Raw genomic sequence first — 23,679 nt, forward strand, 5'->3', positions numbered from 1 at the left:
TCTGAGGGAGAGGAGAACTTGTGAGTCACCTTTGCATCCTGGAAGAGAGGAGCCCTGTGCAGGAGAGGTGTCAGAATGGGCAGCGATCCATGATTGGAAACCAGGTGCGGGAGGCGGCCTAAAATCGCCCCAGCAGCAATAAGACGTCTGTATATGGCACGATTGTTTGCCTTTCGGAAACCGAGTTTGTTTTGGAAACAGGGCCTTATCTGTTGCGGAATACGTGGGTCGGGTTGCCTGGACGGGGTTTGCGAGCGGGGTCGGGCGGGGTTAATGCAGGGATGCAGACAATAAGCTTAGTTATTTTTTAAGTGTAGAGATAGAGATTTGACAAAACTTGTGATTTTTCATATTGGTTCACCCTCGGTAGAGTAATCTCTTTGAGTAAGACAACTAAACTTGAGGGGAAATCTGAACCTGACAAAACATATTTAAAGCTTTTTATTAAGTCGTCACGTAATTGGCTGTACGGGGCTTTTCAGGCCCTTGGCTACATACTGTTGGTGTGAGTCGTCTGTCACTGCATCCAAGACAGAGAAATGCAGGCGACGGATGCGAAATACCAAAACTACAAAACTCACTGGGACTGGGCCAATTCAAACAATCAATCATTCATTAATTACATATAGATTATAAAGCAGGAATCATCATAAATAACAAAGCAAGCATGAATAGATCTCCTTGCCAGTACGTTTTATTGTTGGAATAAATAAATAAATAAAGCAAATAACTCAAAACACAAGACCATCATCGAAATGAAATGCCGAGAGTAGTTAGCACGGCATCTGGTAGTCGATCGGTACGGTCGCAGTCGCAGTCGCAGGCGCACGCATCATCCTTCATCCAGTTGATGGCGAGCGAGCTGGTTTAATTAGCACGGCTTAATGCAGATGCAGCGGCGGCGGAAGGTGCTACACCTGCCACCCATGAAGCCTTCACTACGGCACACGGTGGCGCAGTTCTCGTCGTTCGTGCATATCCCAACAAATCGCTCGCTGTTCTTCTCGCATTCCTTCGCCTGCACCGCCATATCTATCTCGTCATCAACCACATGCACATACAGGCACAGCAGAGCGCGGGTTAGGGATCAGTATGTATATCATAAAGAATTGTACTATATAATAATACAGGTGCCATGTATATATATCTCAGACGCATACGTCTATAGAAGCACAACAGTCAGTATCACAGAGGAATTGTACAGACTACAGACACGTTATATATGCTTGCTGTTACATAGTACTAAACAAGGGCACCAGGGCAACTCGATCTTGTGCATTTGTACAGAAAGCATGCTTAATTAGAGGTCAGCGTTAATGGAACATTTGCAGAGACGGTCGGCCAGGACGCATCTGTAAATTACCATACAGACCATAATTAGGCCACAAGATGCGGTGGTCACAAGCCTACAACAATGGCTCTACATGTCATGTCGCGAGATGCGGTGCTACCACAGGAAACCAATTAGCTTGTTTGGATGCCCATGTATCGACCTTAATCCAACGTGCATTGAATTGGTTTGGTGTGGAATTTAAACTAAATTTTTCATCAAACCACTCCTACACACATAATTTGAGATGGATACATGGGTATCCAAACAAGGCCTTATCAGGATCAAAACTCCCAATACTATAAATAATCAATTATTAGAGACTGTCAAAATCAATTTTTATGAGTCCGGTTATTGCAACTGTCTCAAACTAACAAAAATCTCTAGAAATCTTACATCTTGAGGGCGGTTTGGCAACCGTACCATAGGTGATCCGAAACCAAACCCTTGTATCATCAGCCTTTACATATATATTTTCTAATATACAACATAATGTGCAAATAATCGAACTATCACTAGAAAATCCCACTATATATATAAAAATATGTAAGAAACCTACATAACATTGAATATATTATTATCAGAAGCGAATACAGCGTGCAAACCAGAATCAGTTTCAATTATATAACTCTTTATATAATATAAATCATGCATGCGTCACAATATATATGTGCAGAGAATCTACGTCTTTGTTTTAGAACATACCGGTGGCCACAATGAGCAGGAGTAGAAGGATGGCGACCGGCTGCATCTTACGTGACGACTCCATTACCTTGTCTCCACAGGAATATATGCACGCTTCAGGAATTTACAAAATATGTCCTTTTTCTTTTCAAATGGCTCTTGCTTCACTCTTGAGAACAGGGGGCATGGCACCCTGTTTATTTATACACAAAAGGATACCAGCACGCAATGCACTTTTGCTCCACAGGTTATTGTGTGGTATATGTCTATTTACAACCAGCTATTTATACTGGTGGTGGAGCTTCAGCTTAAATTTAGAGAGCGATCACTATCAGAAACCGGCACTTTGCCGAGTGCCGGACGCTTTGCCGAGTGTATTTTATCGGGCACTCGGCAAAGACGGTCTTTGCCGAGTGCCAAATAAAACACACTCGGCAAAAAAAAAAACACTTGACAAAATGCGTCTTTGCCGAGTGCCTTTATTCTGGCACTCGGCAAATATGTATTTTGCCGAGTGCTATTTTTCGGCACACGGCAAAATGCGTCTTTGTCGAGTGTTTTTTTTTGGCACTCGGTAAATATGTATTTTGCCGAGTGCTATTTTTCGGCACACGGCAAAATGAGTCTTTGCCGAGTGCCTTTTTTCTGGCACTCGGCAAATATGTATTTTGTCGTGTGCATTTTTTTTTGGCCCTCGACAAATCAGTTTTTCAAAGCAATTTTTGAGGCCCTAAATGAATTCAAATGAAAAACTTTTCAACTACAAAGTTGTATAACTTCTCAAGATCTACAAAGTTTATTTTGGTCATTTCTTCATTTTGACAAAGCGACAATAACATTGTTTATAAAATCTACCTCTCTCATATCTCTCATATTAGTTTTATGAAAGTAGAAGAGAGATATATAAGATTTGTGAACAATGTTACTATCACTATGTCGGATGAACAAATGACCAAAATAAACTTTGTAGATCTTGAGAAGTTATGAAATTTTGTAGTTGACAATATTTTGATTTGAAATCATCTTGTCATGCAAAAACGATGTTTGAATTTGAAAATTTTAAAATTTGAATTTTTCAAAAGACCTCGGATGGAAAAACTTCCTAAATGAAAATTGTAGATCTCCAAAAGTTATGAAACTATGTAGTTGACAACTTTTTTATTCGAAATCATTTTATCATACAAAACTACGTTTGAATCTCTCAAATTTGAAATTCGAATTTTTCAGACGACCTCGGATGGAAAAACTTCCTAAAGGAAAATTGTAGATCTTGAAAAGTTATGAAACTTTGTAGTTGACCACTTTTTGATTTGAATTCGTTTAGTGCCTGAAACAAGCAATTTACTCTCGGTTTAGTATAATATATGAGAATAGATAACAGAATCTAGACACAAGTGACAGTGTAGTATAGTGGTAGAGCAGCAGACACGCGAGGGAGAGGTCGTGAGTTCGAATCCCGTTGGTCGCGTTAGCCGCGAATTTAGCGTAAAAAATGCACCGACTTCGATGAAGACGGGCGGACGCTGGCTGGTGGCGGCCTCCCCCGAATTTTTTTTTTAAAAAATTTACTATTATTTTTGGGTTTTTTCGCATTTTCATTTTGCCGAGTGTAAATCTTTGCCGAGTGCTTTTCTGTGAAAAAGCACTCGACAAAGAAGCCTTTGCCGTGAAAGGATATGCCGACAGCTCTTTACTGAGTGCAGCACTCGGCAAAGGCTTTACCGAGTGCAAAGCCTTCTTTGTCGAGTGCAATTGCACTCGGCAAAGCACGCGTCTGCTGTAGTGGATATGGCGGTGGAGGTAAATCAAGCGGAGACGGTAACTTATGGACCAAGTGGAAAATGGTGTAGTATGAAAGAAGAATATAGAAATATTGGTAAATCTAACCTCAACAATTCCCTCTTTAACTGGCGTAATATGCTGGATATGCAGAAATCCTTACTGTAACCCAACTATGAAAATGAAGTCACGTATTTTGACCATTACTGTGGACCATAAACATCCGCTTTATTTGTACTAGTCCAATATATATGGTACATTCCTGAGCATTGGAAAACCTTGAGAATCCAATGCTTGAGATGGATGAAGTACATGGAAAATACCGTTACACAAAGTAGGCATCTTCTAATACAAGTTTGTTCCAGAAATACACACAACTACAACATACAATTAAATTTGCAAACTAGATAGATGGTTCCATCCATAGATTCTTATGCATGGTTGATACTGAGTGCCCTGATATATGAATCCTTCATCACGGCTTATTCTCATTGTTGCGGGTGATTCTTCGGTACTGATCAACTGAGAGGTCATGGTGGGAATCTGTGGTAGTGGTATAGGCTGTAGCGGTGCCCGACATATTAGTGTTTGTGCTTTCGGAGTTATTGTTCACACCATTAACGTTGCTAGATGCCTGACCTGACAAATTGCTAACTGAAGGATTCAGGCCACTAGTTGCTATCTTGCTTTGTTCTTTTAGAGCTTTGCGTGAAAGTGCATCATGCCTCATGTATGCTCCACCACCCTCCACGGCATTGCAAGAGAACATAACTACCATGCAAAGGGCCATAAGAATGGTATATGCCTTCATCATTTTTCCCCACTGAATACACCATATACATTTATTTCATAAGAATAATCTAAACACATGAAATGAAGAAGTGCTATGAGATTAATTTTAACCCAACATTCAAATAAAATTGTGCTACAAAGAATAGCAGCCGGTGAACAAAACTAGACATTAGATATTTAGCAATTGCTATAGAAACATTTAACAACCTAAAGTCCTAAATTGAAGTATATACACTCGTACAGTATTACAAAATTACAAGTCCAATTGGGTTGTTTAATTATCTAGCAGTAAACATAAGAGTGAACAATACACACATTTAACATGTCACTTTGAATACTTTGGTGAATTGTTTCCAATCGATTACTGAACATAGTTATGTCCTTTGCAATAAAATTATCAACTCATTTACACTTTTAAATACCTAGTTAACATACTCAGAACACAGCTGATGTGTAAATAATTGATGCATACTGAATTTGCCACTTTTTGGTTACTCCACCAATGAACTTTCTTTTGTTTCCAACAAACACAACAATTCATTATTACTAGTTCATTATTATGAAGTGAATACATCCGATGAAAAAATAGTCATAAGAATATGGATAAGTGTTATACAGCTAAAATCCAATGGGAAAGGATGGCCAAAAACAATCCGAGACAAGTCATACAGCTAAGAGCTTAGACAATGAAGAAAATTATGTCAATTGCATATGATATCAGATAAGGGAAGAAGTTGTGAGCCCTTACATATTGCAAGTACCATGCCAGCTTCGGACTATGCATATTTACTTATAAGGAGAGAGTTATGATATATATAGGAGAAAGATAGCTTGGCATTGTGTGAAAGTAAGAATATCTTCCCACAAGTAAGTGGGTTTTGTGCATGCGCGCTTTTTTGACAAATAGCTAAGAATTATAAAGCACCCCTCGAATATTTTCACACATAGGCATGCGAATAAAGTGATTGGCATAATTGTGTCGCCAATATCCAGAAAATGACTGATTGGCATGCATACCGAACACGCACTTCGATGTCTACCACACGCACTATCGATGTCTAAAATGCGCACTTTCGATGTCCAACAATCCGTTACTCATATCATTTGATACATAGATAAGTATATCTCTAGACATTTTCTCCCAAAGAAAGATCAAATACTATTAGTGCCTACTAATATGTGACCAGGATTTCAAGCATAGCCTAGGAATGGGTTACCATGTCTAGATTTTTCAGTCTAATACTATTAGTGCTGATAGATTGTAAGCGGTAACATTAAAAATTTTAAATTACATTAAATATGTTCTAACTTTATTCATTGATAAAGAAAACATTTATTAAAATTGCATAGAAGGAGGGTGATCTAGTATATGGATTGACAATGAATGTGTTTTTAGTCTTTTTTTCTTGGTTGTGTGCACATAGGAAAAGGTTTGACAAATGGGGCTGATATATGGATGGCAATCTCCGATCTAGTACATGGATTGGTTTTTGTTCGAGCTCAGTTGAACAATCTACATAGTAATAATTAAAACCAGTTAGAAACAGGACCTAATAACTATCAGCACCAAAGATGATGTGAACCATGCAAAGAGCTGCACTCTATGGCTTATCTGCGATGTGTCTACAATATTAACACTGCCTACAAATTGCAGGCCTTTCATCAATTTGACGGCAACATGATTGCTCCAGTGTAGGGATTCGTGTGACATGGAATGGGCCAACAACAGAGTGCCTTGAAAGGAGCTATGCGTGCAGAAGCAGCAGATATCCAACAGAAACTTTACTTTATTCTTCAGACAACCATGCCAATGTTGGCAAATCGTGGTCACCTATTTACCAATCGCGGTCACCAACAGCCTGTTCGCTTGCTCGTAAACGATCGTAAATTTCCAGCCGGAAACAGTGTATTTCTCTCACACCAAACCAGCCAGCAGTAAATAATCCACGATACGATACGGCCTCCCGAACAGGCTGTAAATCATAGTAAGCTCACCGCTGATTCTGATGAATGGAACAAATTATTTTGTGCAGCCATCATGGATTAGTAAATGATGAATCCGACTAGCTGGAATCCTATAAATTTGCCCTAACTTGCTTCAGGTCATTCCAGGCTACCACCAGCAGCTAACTAGACACATGGCTACCAGCTAGAAAGAAAAGGCAACATAGCTAGCTCAAGAGATAATTGTATCCCACTATTTGTTCATGGGCAATCGAGTGCAACCTTGCCTCTAGCATATCTTTAGCTTTACACTTGCAATTATTCATAACAATAATGTTTGTCACTCTGATCCGTGATAGGCACCATATGCAATATATTTTACCATATATGATTCCCTCTAAATTTCTAGGTTTTGAAGCTGTAGTCCCTGGACTTCTACTAATACCAACAAACACATCACGGTTTTCACAAACCTAGCTATTGCTACCCTGTACTGATGGTTGAAAAGAACAATTTTTCTAAAAGAAATATTCCCCATGAAGAAAGATCTACCTCTCTTACTGCTTCATTGAATATGAGGTCGTGATGTGATTAGATAGTCTAGTATGATAGACTAAGTTCTACTATGTGTCTTTTCCTGTGACAAACATCATTATTATAGAGATGAGGCGCAGCAGCTAGCAAGGCGATAATTAAAATTATCTTAATTATATTATATTACATCGAGCATTGTATCTACTTTGTTTTGTTTTCATAGATTCACTTTAACGTTTGTTCTTTTCTTAAGAACAACCTGTAAATGTGATTTTATTATAATTCCATTTAAAACAAAACGAACACCAAGACTGTGGAATGTATGCTAACAATCGGATATATTGGTTAGATATACTGCATAGCACTTTCATATTTTTTTTAGGAAGGAAGGATTTTATTCAAGACCATTACATTGAGTTGGTACAATAAACCCGAATGCACCTCCAGCTTCTGCATCAAAGTACATAGCCACACCGAAGAAAGAAAACAAAGCCTAGCACCCTAATAATGACTTTTCAATCCTGAGACTAGATCACAACCCATGTGCTTAGGAAAAAAAATGCCTTGACCACTATTGTGATGTACCGCATGGTAGGTGGCCTTGTCAACATAGAACAACCCTAAGTGCACCTCCCAACAGGCTCCTTCCTGGGAAGCGTTTCTAGTCTTTTCGCAGTGGATATGACCAAACTACCTAAGTCGGTTTCAGAAGCCGGCTATGACAGCTCCTTCGTTGTGAATCAATCCTCAAGTGATGCTCATTTGAATCCAGGTGTGATAGCCCATTGAGTGTAGGACAAGATTTGGGACAACACTACCCAAACCTCAATAACCAATGTGGGACTAAACCTTCACAATATTTTATCAACATACACACATTGGCCTCCATGGGCATAATTCAAATTGGCGCGGATGTCACATACACCCCATTGAAGGGATTGATGTTCTTGTTGGCCCAAAACACCCACAACTAAGCAAAACATGACCAGGAAGACTGCCTGTTGGGACTTTTAACTCCCTTAATCTCACATCAACACACACTTGCCCCCATGGGCATAATTAAAAAAATGTGCCAAATGTCGCAGAGGTGTGCTATGTGCTAGAGAAGGGAAGATGATTTTTTGGGGCCGGCAGATCGGAGGTGATGAGCGACAACGGCGGTAGGTGGTTGCACAATTTACGGGAAGGATATGCACATAGTGGTGTGTAGAGGGCACAATTTGGAATGACAGATCGGGGAAAGTATTTGTGATCGCCGCCTATTAATTTCCATGAGCACTTGCAATTTCCCACTGTTGGCGTGCTCTGTTAGATGATAGAGCATTAGTCTCAATTGACAGGTTTCCATTTGTCGATGATAGAAAATGTCACTCAAATTGGTTGGCCAATTGCATGAATTCACTCGGGTTCATTGGCCGAGTAAGAATTTAAGTTGACTCGGCTTATTTTTTTTTTAGGAAGGAAGGATTTTATTCAAGATCATTACATTGAGTTGACACAATAATCCTTAACCCACCTCTAGCTTTTGCATCAAAGGACATAGCCAAAACCAAGAAAGAAAACAAAGCCTGGCACCCTAACGACTTTCAATCCCAATACTAGATCACAACCCATGTGTCTAGGAGAAAAATGCCTTAACCACTATTATGATGTATCCCACTGGTAGGTGGCCTTGCCAACATAGAACAACCCTAGGTGCACCTCCCAACAGACTCCTTCCTGGGAGGCGTTTCTATGTTTTTCGTAATGGATATGATGAAACTAGCTAAGTTGGTTTCAGAAACCGGCTAAGCATGCTGGCTTTCCCTTCTTCGTTTCAAATCAATCCTCGAGTGATGCTCATTTCAATCCGGCTATGACAACACTACCTGAACCTCAATAACCAATGTGCGTGAGACTAAACCATCACAATATTTTATTAGCATACACACATTGGCCACCATGGGCACAATTCAAATTGGGCAGATGTCACATAGACCTCATTGAAGGGATTGATGTCCTTGTTGGCCCAAAACGCCCACAACTAAGCATAATATGACTAGGAAGACTCTCTCTTGGGATTTTTTTAGATGATGGATTTTCGTTAATCCGGGTTCTATATCCATGAAGGATATACACAACTAAAAGGATACAAGAACATTTAGACTCACACCTCAACAAAGAGGAGAACACAACTAAAAAAAAAGAAAAAACTATGATCTTGGCACATCCTGCTTCCCAACATCCTCTCCTAAAATGGCTAGATTCGGTGAGTGGAAGTCATCATGTTGCCGCCGCCCCTTGTGCGCCATATATCACTGCAAACCTCATGTGCTGCCATCTTCATCCACTTCAAGTGAGCTAACACCACATGTCGCCGGTTAGCCCGCCTTCATCTATCATTGTCCAATCAGAACTTGAGGATCAGACATGAGCCAATAGGACCCGCTTCCGCTTCACCTAGATTCCTAGGCCTGCACCGCCCATAGGGCAGTGGCCATCATTGGGATGGCCATTGCCTCTACTTGTCGCTGCCGCCACCTCTAGGGCCGCTGCTGTTGACGGGATCCGCCTCCACCTCGCTAAGATCCTTGCACTAGCACTCAAGCCGCCGCCGCCCCTAGGGTACCAACGAACCGATCACCGGGAGCAAACAATCACCACGTCTCTATGTGACAGCCACCTCTCCATGACCAACCATCCACGAGCAGCATGCACACTCTAGATGTGCAGCCGTCATGTATCCCACGCTGTCCACGTGCTGCCTGCGCGCCCTAGGCACACAGCCATGCACAGCCACCACCGCCACTGTCGTCCACTTGCTACCGTGGATTCGGGCGGGGGTACGGATCGAGCCGTGGCGGCGCTGAACGGCCGCTGCCAATGCAAGCAGGACCCCGGCCACCGTGGCTAGATCCGAACGCTGGCTTGCCAGATCCATCTTCCCTCGGCAGCCACCACGCCGCCGTCACCGCTAATTTCTCCCAGACGCAGACGAACTTCACTGATGGGAGATGTACGAGTGCTCCCCGAACAGCGGAACAGACGGGAGGGCCCCACCGCCGCCGTCCTCATGGGCCTCCGGCGATCTCACTCAGGCAACAGCGAGGTGAGAGAAGTGGAAGGCGGCGCGGTGGGTGGTGGCGCCTGCGGTTGCCCAGACTGAGCGACGCGGAGGCTCATACAGTCGATGGCCTTGGGGAGACGAATACATCCTTGCAGCCTAGCAGACCTCCCTCTTGGGACTTACCCCCCTTAATTTCACATCAACAAACACTTACCACTATGGGCATAATTAAAAATGTGCCAAATGTCAGAGAGTTCTGCCGTGTGCTATGTTTTCATCTGATACGGAATTCTTCTAAAGAACTCAAAATGCAATAGAATATCTGTAGTTTTGATTAGGAGAAATTAAATGGCATGCATGTTGGATATTTACAACTAAATTTGTTGTCTCGTTTTGTATTTTCACCTCAAGGGAAATTAACTCTCCATAGGGCCATTTAGATTGGCTTTAGTTCTCTTCGTTACATGATACAGTACGGCACATATATCTAAAGAGAAAAAAAAGGAGGAACAAGTAAATCATAATCTAAAAATATAGAAAAAGTGATGAACATGAACCGTAAGTGATTAGTGGTTATGATCTTTTTGAGATAGAAACATGGCACTTCGTCAACGAGCTCATCAGTGTTGTTCTCCTTTACATGCACGCTCCTTTGAGGGTATGGCGTTTCACTCTATCTCCAAAACCATCTCAGTTGGGCACTGCAAACTTTACTGCCATATATAGATAGACACAAATATTCCAAATTCGCCCATACCAAAATTGAGTTAGTTAACGAGTCTTCAAAATTTCTTGAACATCACTACATATTGAATATTTTCCGAAACACATCATAAGAAATGCCACAGGTGCCCTTATATATTGATTGACACTTTTACTTGTTTCCTTCACCAAGAACATCAGCCATGGATTTATCTGAGTCAATCATTATCGCACACATGATATTTTTTAATTTATTGTTTAATATTGAGCGTACGCTCAGTACAAATACACCACATTTCAGGAGCCCCAGAGATTATTTAGATAGGTCTAAACACAAATGACACAAGGGACTCTAGAACATGCTGATACATCACATATATATAATGTCCTCCATATGTGTGGAAGGACATACATTTATGAACTTTGGGGAATGCAACCATGAACTAATCAAGGATGAGGGCTGCGGTTCATTATACCATTGATATCACTGATTGAAAAGACACGGCTTGAATCAACACTGGAATCCATCAGCTTCCTTCCAAGATTTATGCCCTTCATAAATCTTGTTTCTTCATTGCTTCCATATGAATTGACAAGCAAGGTGGTTTCTTTGGCCTTTGCTCCAAGAAAACTTGCATGATCAAAGTATGCCATTGTGCACATCATGTTCATCAAAATGAGTAGTGCCACAGTTGAAGGCTTCATCTGCTTGTATGTTGGATGCGTATGCGTTATGCTGCAATTTCTGACATAATTAGTGCATGGAAATTATATTGCATCATACTGAAGAAAACTGATGAAGTATAGCTTACAAAAAAAGGACTCACCCAGTTAGTTGATTAGTTGGAAATTTGTGTTGTTGATAACCAAGGATACACTGGGCACACTATATATAGCCATATTAATAGAGAAGTAACTTTTTAGGTGAAGAGGACGCTCATGATGTTTTGCAACTAGGGGTGGAGGCTAGGGTGGGGGAGCTGCAAGCCATTACTTGATAATAGGTCTTGGTGCATTATGTCGCACTAGTACAGAACCACCATCTAGTAGCTGGTTCCATACCACCTACTATTCAAGAATTGGTTTCAGCAGTTGGCATCAAGCGGTAGTGATAGCTCCTCTGCTATTGCTGCTTGGTCGAGGATATGGAGAATGGACATGCATCACTATCAGTGAGTCATGCCTAACAAGGTATGCATGAGGGTTTGCCAGTTTGGTCCTCAAAACTGAGCAAGGATGGTTTGGTGGTTTGTGCCTCAAAAGCATCTATGGTAGGTTTGATCTGTTTGGGCCTCAAAACCGGGAGTGACGAGTTGGAGGACATGTGACATCATCATAAAGCTTTTTGTCGAGGTGAAGCTTAGTCGTGAAGACCGTGGGTCCATCCTATGCACTTACAAGATATACAGCTTTACCCTTCGGTGTATTTAGGAGGAGACTAGGAGGCTCTTATTGTTGAGCTTTTTGCCATCTTAACTTTGATTACTGGCTTTCTTATATCTGAAATATGTGTTTCTCTCTATTTTCGGGGTTATTTGAGGGCCAATTTTTAGATCTATGTTAGATCCGATTTCCTAGTGTTTTGAGTGGTTTTGTGGGTCCTTGGAACTTGGTCAAGTCATGTCACACCCAATTTTAAGGATAAAATTGAATGCACAAAACTCGTGTGTGCCCAGGAATCAATCACACACACAAGCTGACAAATTACATAATGTATCATCACGGTGTTCATACATCAGATCCATACTATAAATTAGTCTTACATTACACAGCAGGAAAATAAAAAGATAATAAACTCTCGTGGGCTTCATCACAGGGAAGGTCAACTGGTTGACCACAAGCCTAAAAATCCTCCGGGAATTCCTCATACCCGTTGTCATCTGTTACCCATCTAGGATTTTTATCCAAATAAAGAAAATAAACAAGTGTAAGTACATCCCGTACTTAACAAGCTAACATGGGTTTATGAAGCTCAAAAAGGGTTGACTCTGGTTTACTGCAGTTAGCATTTTAAGTACGACAAGCTTTTATTATCAGATATTATCAAATTATGCTTAAGCTCCCATTTAATCCCATAAGAACATATATCAGGGTAAAGTGTATCGTATAACATCATAGAATATCTTAAATGATCATCAACAAGTATTCGGTTATTCTGTGAGTTTTCCGGGCCGCTCGTAATCGTGAGCACGGCTGTTATAACAGTTTGTTACCCTCTGCAGAGGTGGTGCACATTCACCGTGAGTCATGATCCCCATATGCCCGGTTTAATTACTCCCATGTCACTACCAAGGTGAGCGGGTAGGGTACACTATGAAGCCATTTCATAGGTTTCCCTAACGAGTTAGGGCCGCTAGGTTTCCTTGGTAGGCAGATGTAGGAACCCCCCTTTCCTATGGCACATATCCATCGCGGCTATACTCATAGGAACAGAGGCAGCCCTATACCCAATGTGGCAAGCCCCATTTGCGCCAAAAAGGTAACCTCTAACTAGCTAGAAAAGGTCCTATTACTGAGCTAAAGTCAGAGCCATATGACTCTCCTAGTTGCACTGTCAGTCCCAGCTTTTGCCGACAGATAAGTCCTTATGGAGGGCTAGGAGCAACATGATCAAAGGTCATTTGCACCTTCGCCCTATGGAACAATTGTTATATATCATGTTAAACTCTTAGTTCTATAGAGTCATTCATCATCTTGTAGATCAAGTTTAGTTAGAGCACTAGCAATCTAACCATATGCATTTAACCCATAGGAGACAAGGAACAGGATAAACAATCACTAGGATGTCCTTACGGGTATCAATTTAGACACATGCAAATGAGTAATTGATTAAAGTGTAATAGGACATCAAGGTAGGCCCATGCTATACTTGCCTTGGTTCACAAACTCTTGCTGGTCCTGCTGGTCGTCGAAGAATTCCTGATCTCCAACGTTCTCCTCACCGTCTGAACGCGACCAACACGGCAACATACAACATTCCAAAAGCATTCATGCAAAGCAAACATTCCTATCATTAGAACAGTACACCAATAGTATAGAAAACAAGATAAAATGTTTGTGAAAATAATCTACGTCTCGCTACGATCACATCAACGCGAAGTTCACGAAAAACGGAGCTAAAATGCGAAAGTTATGATTTAAACTGGATTTCCTATAGCAATATATTTAATTAAATCTAACCAGGAAATTAAAAAGTTCCAAACTTGACTAACAGTGGTTCTAACATGTAGATTATGGAATTACGAAGCTAACGCGATTTGAATGGATCAATTCGGAGCTAAAACGACAATTTTATAAGCAAAACAGTTCAAATGGCATATCTGTAAATACTGAAAACGTATTTTAGACTTAAGCGGTGAAGTTTACGTTTTCAAATCGAGAATGCGCATTCAGGGAACTACGCATTGGACTGTGGGTTCAATTAAATGAAAACCGAGGGTCTCTTTAGAAAAATAACCCGCGAAGGGGTATCGGATGTTCTCGGCCGTTGGATTAGAAATGTGTGGCCAAGAATGGATCCGGGGGGAGAGAGAAGAAAGTGACCAGCCGGAACAGTGACGCCAGCGGCAAACTCCATGGCCGGCGGCGTGGAGGTCTCTGGCAGCGCGCAGTTAGGGGGCTAGGGTTCACCAAATGAAGAGCCGAGAGCACCGGGGTAAGCGGGGGAGTAGGGGGTCTCGGCCATGCCGATACGGCGGCCGGAGGACGCGGGTAGCACTGGTGGCCGCCATGGCCGGCGGCCAAAGCTTGCAGGACGCATGCGGCCAGGGCTCTAGAAGCCAAGAAAATCGAAACTAACGGTACCGGAAGGTAGAGGGAGGCCAGGGGATTCTCACCGCGGGGAAGAACGAGGACGGGGAGGCTCGGAGAAGGCGGCAAGGACGGTGGCCGGACGGAGCTCTTCCGTGCGGCGGTTGTGGGGCTTCCGAGGCGTGAGCGAGCAAAAACGAGTGCGGGGGAACAGCAGGGGCGCATGGGGGGGGGCTCGGCTCCTATTTATCAAGGCCAAGGAGCGGGGGGGGGGGGGGGTGGGGGGACGCTCCCACGATGCCCTGTCGTGGGCGGCGGTTGCTCAGACGCCGGGCGCGGACGGTTCCGAGCCACGCGGGGAAGGGGACGACGCCGACAGGTGGGGCCCGGGGCATCAGCGGCTGGGGAGGAGTGTGGGCGGCGGTTGCAGCCAGGCCGTTCAGCTGGGTGGGGCCGGCAGCGGTGCTGGGCCGCGCAGCGTGCAAAAGGGGAGGCGAGCTGGGCTGGCGCGGCTTGCTGGGCCGAGCGAGGCGCGCGGCTGGGCTGGCAGTAGGCGCGAAGGAAAAGGCCAGCGGGCTGAAAATCAAGAAGGGAGGGGGAAAATGATTCTTTTTTTCTACAATTTTCCAAATCCATTTTTAAATCAAATTTTCAATTCTTTTTGAAATCTTTAATAAATTCCAAACATTCACAAAATGATATGCAGCAGCATGTATGCATCACTTGTAGCTAAATCTTATATTTGATTTTAGTTTTATAAAATTATTATTTTCCTACATTTGTATGCACACATAATTGCGTAAATAAATCAATTTAGCTATTTAAAAGAGTGCAAATTTTAGGATGTTACAATTCTACCCCCCTTAAGATGAATCTCGTCCTCGAGATTCGGGTGATTGCTTACTCAAACAGTTGGGGATAAGTCTTTCTCAGATCCTCTTCTCTTTCCCAAGTAGCCTCTTCCTCTGTATATCGATTCCATTGCACCTTGCACATCTTTACAGTTCGGCTTCTTGTAACTCTTTCGACAATTTCCAAGATCTTTATCGGATACTCTTCATAAGTAAGATCTTCCTTGACAATAAGTTCTTCCAATAGGAATTTGCTCTTCTGGAACCCTCAAACACTTCTTCAATTGGGAAACATGGAACACGTCGTGCACACCTGACAAACTCTCAGGTAGTTCCAACTGATAAGCTACTTCTCCACGTCTCTCTAGGATCTTAAAAGGTCCTATATACCTTGGTGCTAACTTTCCCTTCATATTGAATCTTCTCACACTTCTCATTGGTGACACCTTCAAGTACACATAATCACCAATCTCGAAAGTCAGCTCTCTTCTGTGAATATCAGTGTAACTCTTCTGTCGGGACTGAGCTACTCTCAAATTGTCTCTAATCATTCTCACTTGTTCTTCCACGTCTCTAAGGACATCGGGTCCAAACACTTGAGTTTCCCCAGTCTGGTTCTAGAACAAAGGCGTTCTACACTTACGCCCATACAACGCCTCGAAAGGTGCCATCTTGAGACTCTTCTGATAACTAGTTGCTGTACGAGAACTCTGCGTAAGGCAGACTCTTATCCCAACTATCACCATACTGAAGTGCACAAGCTCTCAACATATCTTCCAAAATCTGGTTGATCCTTTCAGTCTGTCCATCAGTTTCGCGGGTGGTAAGCAGAACTAAAATTCAACTTTGTTCCCAAAGATCTATGTACTTTATGCCAGAATTGCGATGTAAACTGAGTGCCTCTATCCGACACAATTTTCTTGGGAACACCATGTAAGCACACTATTCTTTCCATGTACAACTCTGCTAGTCTTGCACCAGTATAGGTAGTCTTGACTGGTAAAAAGTGAGCAACCTTGGTGAGTCGATCCACTATTACCCATATTGAATCATAACCTCTTTGAGTGCGGGGCAGTCCTACAATAAAATCCATACCAACTTCTTCCCATTTCCATTCAGGAATCTTCATTGGTTGTAGTAACCCTGCAGGTCTTTGATGCTCAAGCTTTCACTCTTTGACAAGTGTCACACAAAGCCACATATTCTGTCACATCTCTCTTCAAACCATACCACTAATACTTCTCCTTGAGATCCAAGTACATCTTGGTACTTCCGGGATGTATAGAGTAAGCAGACTCATGGGCCTCTTGCAGAATTGCATCTCGGATAGCTTTCACTTTAGGTACACATATCCTTTTCCCGAACCAAAGAGTACCATTCTCATCCATTCTGAATCCGGGTGCCTTTCCAAGCACTACATTCTCTGCTATCTCCTTAAGTTTTTCATCCTCCAATTGACCTTTGCGTATCTCTTGTTCCAAAGTAGGCTCTATCACCAATTTCATTGCATTAGTGACCAGGATCAAGTTGAGATACTCCATTTCAGCACACAACTCTGCTGACATAGATGTTATCTGAAGTCCATTGGCATAGCTCTTTCTGCTAAGTGCATCAGCTACGACGTTTGCCTTTCCCGGGTGATAATGCACTTCCAAATCATAGTCTTTGATCAATTCCAACCAACAACATTGTCTCAGATTCAGATCTGATTGGGTAAAGATATACTTCAAACTCTTATGATCAGTATAGATATCACTCTTATGTCCAATTAGATAATGTCTCCAGATCTTCAAAGCATGAACCACAGTTGCTAATTCCAAGTCATGAGTGGGATAATTCAACTCATGCTTCCTTAGTTGTCTAGATGCATATGCAACCACTCTTCCTTCTTGCATAAGCACACATCCAAGACCCAAACGGGATGCATCACAATATATAGAGAAGTTCTTGCTTAAATCGGGCAAGATTAATACTGGAGCTGTAGTCAATCTCTTCTTTAGCTCTTCAAAGTTTGCCTGGCATTTATCCGACCATACATACTTAGCATTCTTTTCCAACAGAGCTGTCATAGGCTTGGCTAGCTTGGAAAAACCTTCAATGAACCTTTGGTAATATCCAGCTAATCCCAAAAAGCTACGAATCTCACTTACAGTTGTTGGTGGTTTCCAATTCAGTACATCTTGCACTTTGCCTAGATCCACTGCTATTCCACCATTGGAGACTACATGACCCAGAAAAGAGACTTCCTTTAACCAAAACTCACACTTGCTCCTCTTAGCGTATAACTTATGTTCTCTAAGCTTTTGCAAGACCAACCTTATGTGTTCAGCATGTTCTTCTTCTGTCTTGGAGAATATTAGTATGTCATCTATGAATACCACCACAAATTTATCCAGAAACTCCATGAACACCTTATTCATCAGATACATGAAGTATGCAGGTGCATTGGTCAATCCAAAAGACATAACGGTGTACTCATATAATCCATACCAGTGTAGTGAATGCTGTCTTGGGTATGTCCGAGTTTCAAATCTTAAGCTAATGATACCCTGAGCGGAGATCAATCTTGGAGAACACATGTGCTCTTCTCAACTGATCAAACAAATCATCAATCCTAGGCAACGGGTATTTATTCTTGATTGTAACCTCATTAAGTGAGCGGTAATCCACACACATCCATTGACTACCATCTTTCTTATCCACAAAGATCACAGGTGCCCCCCACGAGGAAGAACTGGGCCGTATGAAACCTTTTTCTTGCAACTCTTTTAGTTGTTTCTTAAGCTCTTCTAATTCATTAACTCCCATTCTATATGGATGTTTAGCTATTGGTGCAGTTCTAGGTAATAATTCAATAATGAATTCAATGTCTCGGTCAGGTGGCATACCTGGCAAGTCATCGGGGAAGACATCCGGGAACTCCTCTACAACACGATCTTGTTCATTGACTTCTCCATCTAGCTGGTTCACTGTGGCTGTAGGCTGAGCTTGCACTACCACTTCTACATAGATTCTATCTCCATTGAGTGATGTCACAACCACAGATTTCTCCTGACACTGAATCACTGCCCGGTGTTGTTTCATCCAATCCATTCCCAGAATAAGATCAATTCCCGTTGTTCTCAACACAATAGGCTTCACTTTGAAGTCTACCCCCTTAAGAAAATGCTAGTTGAGGGGCTCCAATAAGAAGCGGGCATACTACCTCCCAGGGAATTTACTAGTATGGGTTTTTTCATGGCACACAAAGGTATGCTATGCATTCTAACAAAAGCTTAGGAGATAAAAGAATGCGAAGCACCAGAATAAAAAGTACGGTAGCAGAGATAGAGTTGACGCTGAACGTACCCAGCATGACCTCAGGCGTCTTCTGAGCTGCATCAAATGACACATAGTTCACCTTCGTAGTGTGAGGTGGTCGGGCGTTGAACTTCTGATTGCTGGTCTGGTTCTGAGGTGCTTGTTGGTTCTGCTTCTTAGGACACTGATGAGCATAGTGACCTACGTCTCCGCATCGGTAGCAGGCATTGGGATTGTTGGGTGCACCACTCTTCACAGGAGCATTGTTGGGCACTCCTTGGTGTGTTGCAGGATTGCTGGTCTATTGCGGGGGACGCTGATTCCCAAACTGTTGCTGGTACTAAGGGCGTTGCTGGAACTGGTTCCACTGAGGATACTGACCACGGTTTCCCTGGTGAGTTGGTCCTTGATTCCTCTGCTAGAAACCTTGCTGGGGATAAGCACGTGGGCGAGTGTTGCTTCCTAGAAGCTTGCCCTTGGAGCCTTCTCTTCTTAGCTTCCATCTCCTTGCGCTTATCGTCAATCACGATAGCGTGATTCACCAAAGACTGGAAGTTAGGGTAAGTATTAGACATCAGCTGGAGCTGTAGTCCATCATAGAGTCCCTTGAGGAAATGACGTTGCTTATCCTTGTCATCCGCTACATCATTTGGAGCATAGCTTGATAAGTTGTGCAAACTTGTCCCGATACTCCGCCATAGTCATGGATCCTTGCTTGAGAGATCTGAATTCTTCCTGCTTCAGTTCCACTAGTCCATCAGGAATATGGTATGACCGGAAATTGTCCTTGAATTACTGCCAAGTGATAGCAGGAGCATTGTTGGGACATCCAAACTGGAATGATTCCCACCAATCCTGAGCAGCTCCTTGGAGTTACCCAGAAGCGTACAACACCTTCTCAAGGTCGTTGCATTGTGCTATGTTTAGTTGTTTCTCCACAGCACGCAACCAATCATCTGCCTCCATAGGGTCTGAGGCATGGGTGAACACCGGTGGTCGATCTTTCATAAACTCTCCACGCTTATCTCTGACCTGAACAGGCGGTGGTCCTCTTGCAGGTTTATTGTCCAAGCGCTGCATCATAGCTTGCATCAGCTGCGCTTGCATTCCTAATATCTGTTCCATGGTCACATGTGGCGGTGGTGGTGGATTTATGAGAGCATCACGTCCACTGACCACGGCCTCTGCCTCTTCCTCCTCTTGCGGCCATCTGTTTTCCAACAAATGTGCAAAATTTAGAGATTTTCCAATTATAGAGAGCTTACAAAAGATAGGAAACAATGCTGAGAATTTCTGGACAAGATTCAAATTCAGCAGTTCAGTAAAACTGTTATAACTCGAGTTTCAGAGATCCAACAGAGGTGCACCAAGATTTGTTAGAAAGCTTAGGATATCAGCTACAACTTTCATTTAGGATCACTTTTACAGATTCTGAAACACACATGGTGAAAAGTAGAGCTAAACTGAAACTGTTCTGAGTTCCAGACAGCGCAGGAACATCAACTTGTGTCAGCTAGATCTCCCAAACCTGAACAGCTATTGATGTGATTCCAGAGACATTTGAAAGATACTGAAGTCTAGTTATCTCCACAAAATTTTCAAAATTTTTATCATCCCAGATTTCGAGATACTAGATAAAGAACACAGGCTGCTCCAGAAATCAGCACAGCAGAGATAAGATAAAGCGAGACATCAGCATTAAGATTTCTTTCTAAACTTAAAGTTCCAATCTAAGGAAGTTGTGGACATGCCCACAAACTTCCAGCAATCAAGCAAATACAAAATCAACCAAGTTCACAAATTAAACATCTAATCTTCCAAGTTCACAAGACCAAACAAGACTAAATAAGGAACACTAACTAATGACGTGGTAATCTAGATCAAGGCACCTAACACCTATGGAGCGGTGTCAATCATGGTGAAGGGCCGGCGCTTCTTCTTGTAGATGGAAGTCTGCCCAAGTTGTGCTTGAAGTTCATCCACTTGCTTCTGGAGGCGTCTCTGAGCCGATGCATGCAGTTCTCCTTTGATTTCCTCATCCACCCCCTGCATAGCATGGATATGCTGCACCGTTGCTTCCAAAGTTGGGTCACTCTCTGATGGAGCCAAAACCTGCCAAACACCCTCATGATCATTTCGAGGAAGGAACCTGAAGCGATCCTCCCTCATGGCCTCAAGCGACGACCATGGTAGTGGATGTAGGCGTTCTGTGCTGCATCCTCCATGCCATCCAAGGCATGGGCTCTCCTGGTAGGGGCACAGTGGACAGTCTCCACCTCATGTCCATACTTGATGTCGTTCCAGGCGCTGACCACCAGCTCTACCTTCCAGAAGGTAGCCTCCAATGGATGCTGGTACTCGGCGCAGTGGTAGCTGATGGAGGCGTGCAAGTTGGGGTAGTAGTCATCCAGCATGTGAGTGAGGAGGGCGTGGTAGTAGGCTATCTCTGGGGCTGGCTTGAAGTAGTACTTGCACTTCCAGCCAATCTCTCATCCACCACAGGGGCAGCTGGGGATGGTGCAGGTGTAGGGGAAGTAGCCGTCGACTCCTCAGGTGTAGGTACAACAGGATAGACCGGCGCAGCAACTGGAGTAGGAGTAGGTGCAGGCATCGGGGTAGCCATCTCCTCGTCGTTGGAGATGATCACAACCTCTCTCTCCTCCTATGGGGCACGCGGGGTGAACAGGGCACGATAGCCGGCGGTGTTGAGGCGAGCAGTCTTCGGATTATGAGACATCTATAGATTTAAAGTGAGATAGAATTAGAATCAACAATTTTAAATAATAGATTAAGGTATGAAAAGCATAAATGTTTTAATAAAATAACAAGAATAAGACAGTAAGCAAGAAACCAGAGAGCAAGGATGCTAAAACGACCATTTTCTCACTAGGCTTGCGTCCTACAGTCAACACGGCTCTGATACCAATTTGTCACACCCAATTTTAAGGATAAAATTGAATGCACAAAACTCGTGTGTGCCCTAGGAATCAGTCACACACACAAGCTGACAAATTACATAATGTATCATCACGGTGTTCATACATCAGATCCATAATATAAATTAGTCTTACATTACAAAGTGGAAAATAAAAAGATAATAAACTCTCGTGGGCTTCATCACAGGGAAGGTCAACTGGTTGACCACAAGCCTAAAAATCCTCCAGAAATTCCTCATACCCGTTGTCATCTGTTACCCATCCGGGATTTTTATCCAAATAAAGAAAATGAACAAGTGTAAGTACATCCCGTACTTAACAAGCTAACATGGGGTTATGAAGCTCAAAAAGGGTTGACTCTGGTTTACTGCAGTTAGCATTTTAAGTATGACAAGCTTTTATTATCAGATATTATCAAATTATGCTTAAGCTCCCATTTAATCCCATAAGAACATATATCAGGGTAAAGTGTATCGTATAACATCATAGAACATCTTAAATGATCATCAACAAGTATCCGGTTATTCTGTGAGTTTTCCGGGCCGCTCGTAACCGTGAGCATGGCTGTTATAACAGTTTGTTACCCTCTGCAGAGGTGGTGCACATTCACCGCGAGTCGTGATCCCCATATGCCCAAGTTAATTACTCCCATGTCATTACCAAGGTGAGCGGGCAGGGTACACTATGAATGCCATTTCATAGGTTTCCCTAACAAGTTAGGGCCGCTAGGTTTCCTTGGCAGGCAGATGTAGGAACCCCCCTTTCCTATGGCACATATCCATCGCGGCTATACTCATAGGAACAGAGGCAGCCCTATACCCAACGTGGCAAGCCTTATTTGCGCCAAAAAGGTAACCTCTAACTAGCTAGAAAAGATCCTATTACTGAGCTAAAGTCAGAGCCATATGACTCTCCCGGTTGCACTGTCAGTCCCAGCTTTTGCCGACAGATAAGTCCTTATGGAGGGCTGGGAGCAACATGATCAAAGGTCATTTGCACCTTCGCCCTATGGAACAGTTGTTATATAACATGTTAAACTCTTAGTTCTATAGAGTCATTCATCATCTTGTAGATCAAGTTCAGTTAGAGCACTAGGAATCTAACCATATGCATTTAACCCATAGGAAACAAGGAACAGGATAAACAATCACTAGGATGTCCTTACGGGTATCAATTTAGACACATGCAAATGAGTAATTGATTAAAATGTAATAGGACATCAAGGTAGGCCCATGCTATACTTGCCTTGGTTCACAAACTCTTGCTGGTCCTGCTGGTCGTCGAAGAATTCCTGATCTCCAACGTTCTCCTCACCGTCTGAATGCGACCAACACGGCAACATACAACATTCCAAAAGCATTCATGCAAAGCAAACATTCCTATCATTAGAACAGTACACCAACACTATAGAAAACAAGATAAAATGTTTGTGAAAATAATCTATGTCTCGCTACGATCCATCAACGCGAAGTTCACGAAAAACGGAGCTAAAATGCGAAAGTTATGATTTAAAACGGGATTTCCTATAGCAATATATTTAATTAAATCTAACCAGGAAATTAAAAAGTTCCAAACTTGACTAACAGTGGTTCTAACATGTAGATTATGGAATTACAAAGCTAACGCGATTTGAATGGATCAATTCGGAGCTAAAACGACAATTTTATAAGCAAAACAGTTCAAATGGCATTTCTGTAAATACTGAAAACGTATTTTAGACTTAAGCGGTGAAGTTTATGTTTTCAAAACGAGAATGCGCATTCGGGGAACTACGCATTGGACTGCGGTTTCAATTCGATGAAAACCGAGGGTCTCTTTAGAAAAATAACCCGCGAAGGGGTATCGGATGTTCTCGGCCGTTGGATTAGAAATGTTGCGGCCAGGAATGGATCCGGGGGGGAGAGAAGAAAGTGACCGACCGGAACAGTGACGCCGACAGCAAACTCCATGGCCGGCGGCGTGGAGGTCTCTGGCGCGCGCGGTTAGGGGGCTAGGGTTCACCAAATGAAGAGCCGAGAGCATCGGGGTAAG

General features: G+C 42.7%; 1 protein-coding gene and 1 long non-coding RNA gene across 2 annotated transcripts; both read right to left on the reverse strand.

The window, feature by feature from the left end:
- Window positions 1–595: 595 nt before the first annotated feature.
- LOC136531642 (defensin Ec-AMP-D1-like) lies at window positions 596–2,195 on the reverse strand. The gene is made up of 2 exons (XM_066524288.1): window positions 2,036–2,195; window positions 596–1,032 (listed from the first exon to the last, which is right to left on the reverse strand). Exons 1-2 carry the CDS (start codon window positions 2,097–2,099, stop codon window positions 872–874), a joined length of 225 nt encoding a protein of 74 aa, XP_066380385.1. The 5' UTR covers window positions 2,100–2,195; the 3' UTR covers window positions 596–871.
- A 1,807-nt stretch (window positions 2,196–4,002) lies between these two features.
- Window positions 4,003–5,466, reverse strand: LOC136531640 (uncharacterized). Its single transcript, XR_010778083.1, has 2 exons — window positions 5,334–5,466; window positions 4,003–4,616 (listed from the first exon to the last, which is right to left on the reverse strand). It is a non-coding gene; the product is annotated as an uncharacterized lncRNA (long non-coding RNA).
- Window positions 5,467–23,679: the final 18,213 nt, after the last annotated feature.

Source organism: Miscanthus floridulus, unplaced genomic scaffold (genome assembly GCF_019320115.1).
Source record: "Miscanthus floridulus cultivar M001 unplaced genomic scaffold, ASM1932011v1 fs_401_1_2, whole genome shotgun sequence".
Taxonomy (NCBI): Eukaryota; Viridiplantae; Streptophyta; class Magnoliopsida; order Poales; family Poaceae; genus Miscanthus; species Miscanthus floridulus.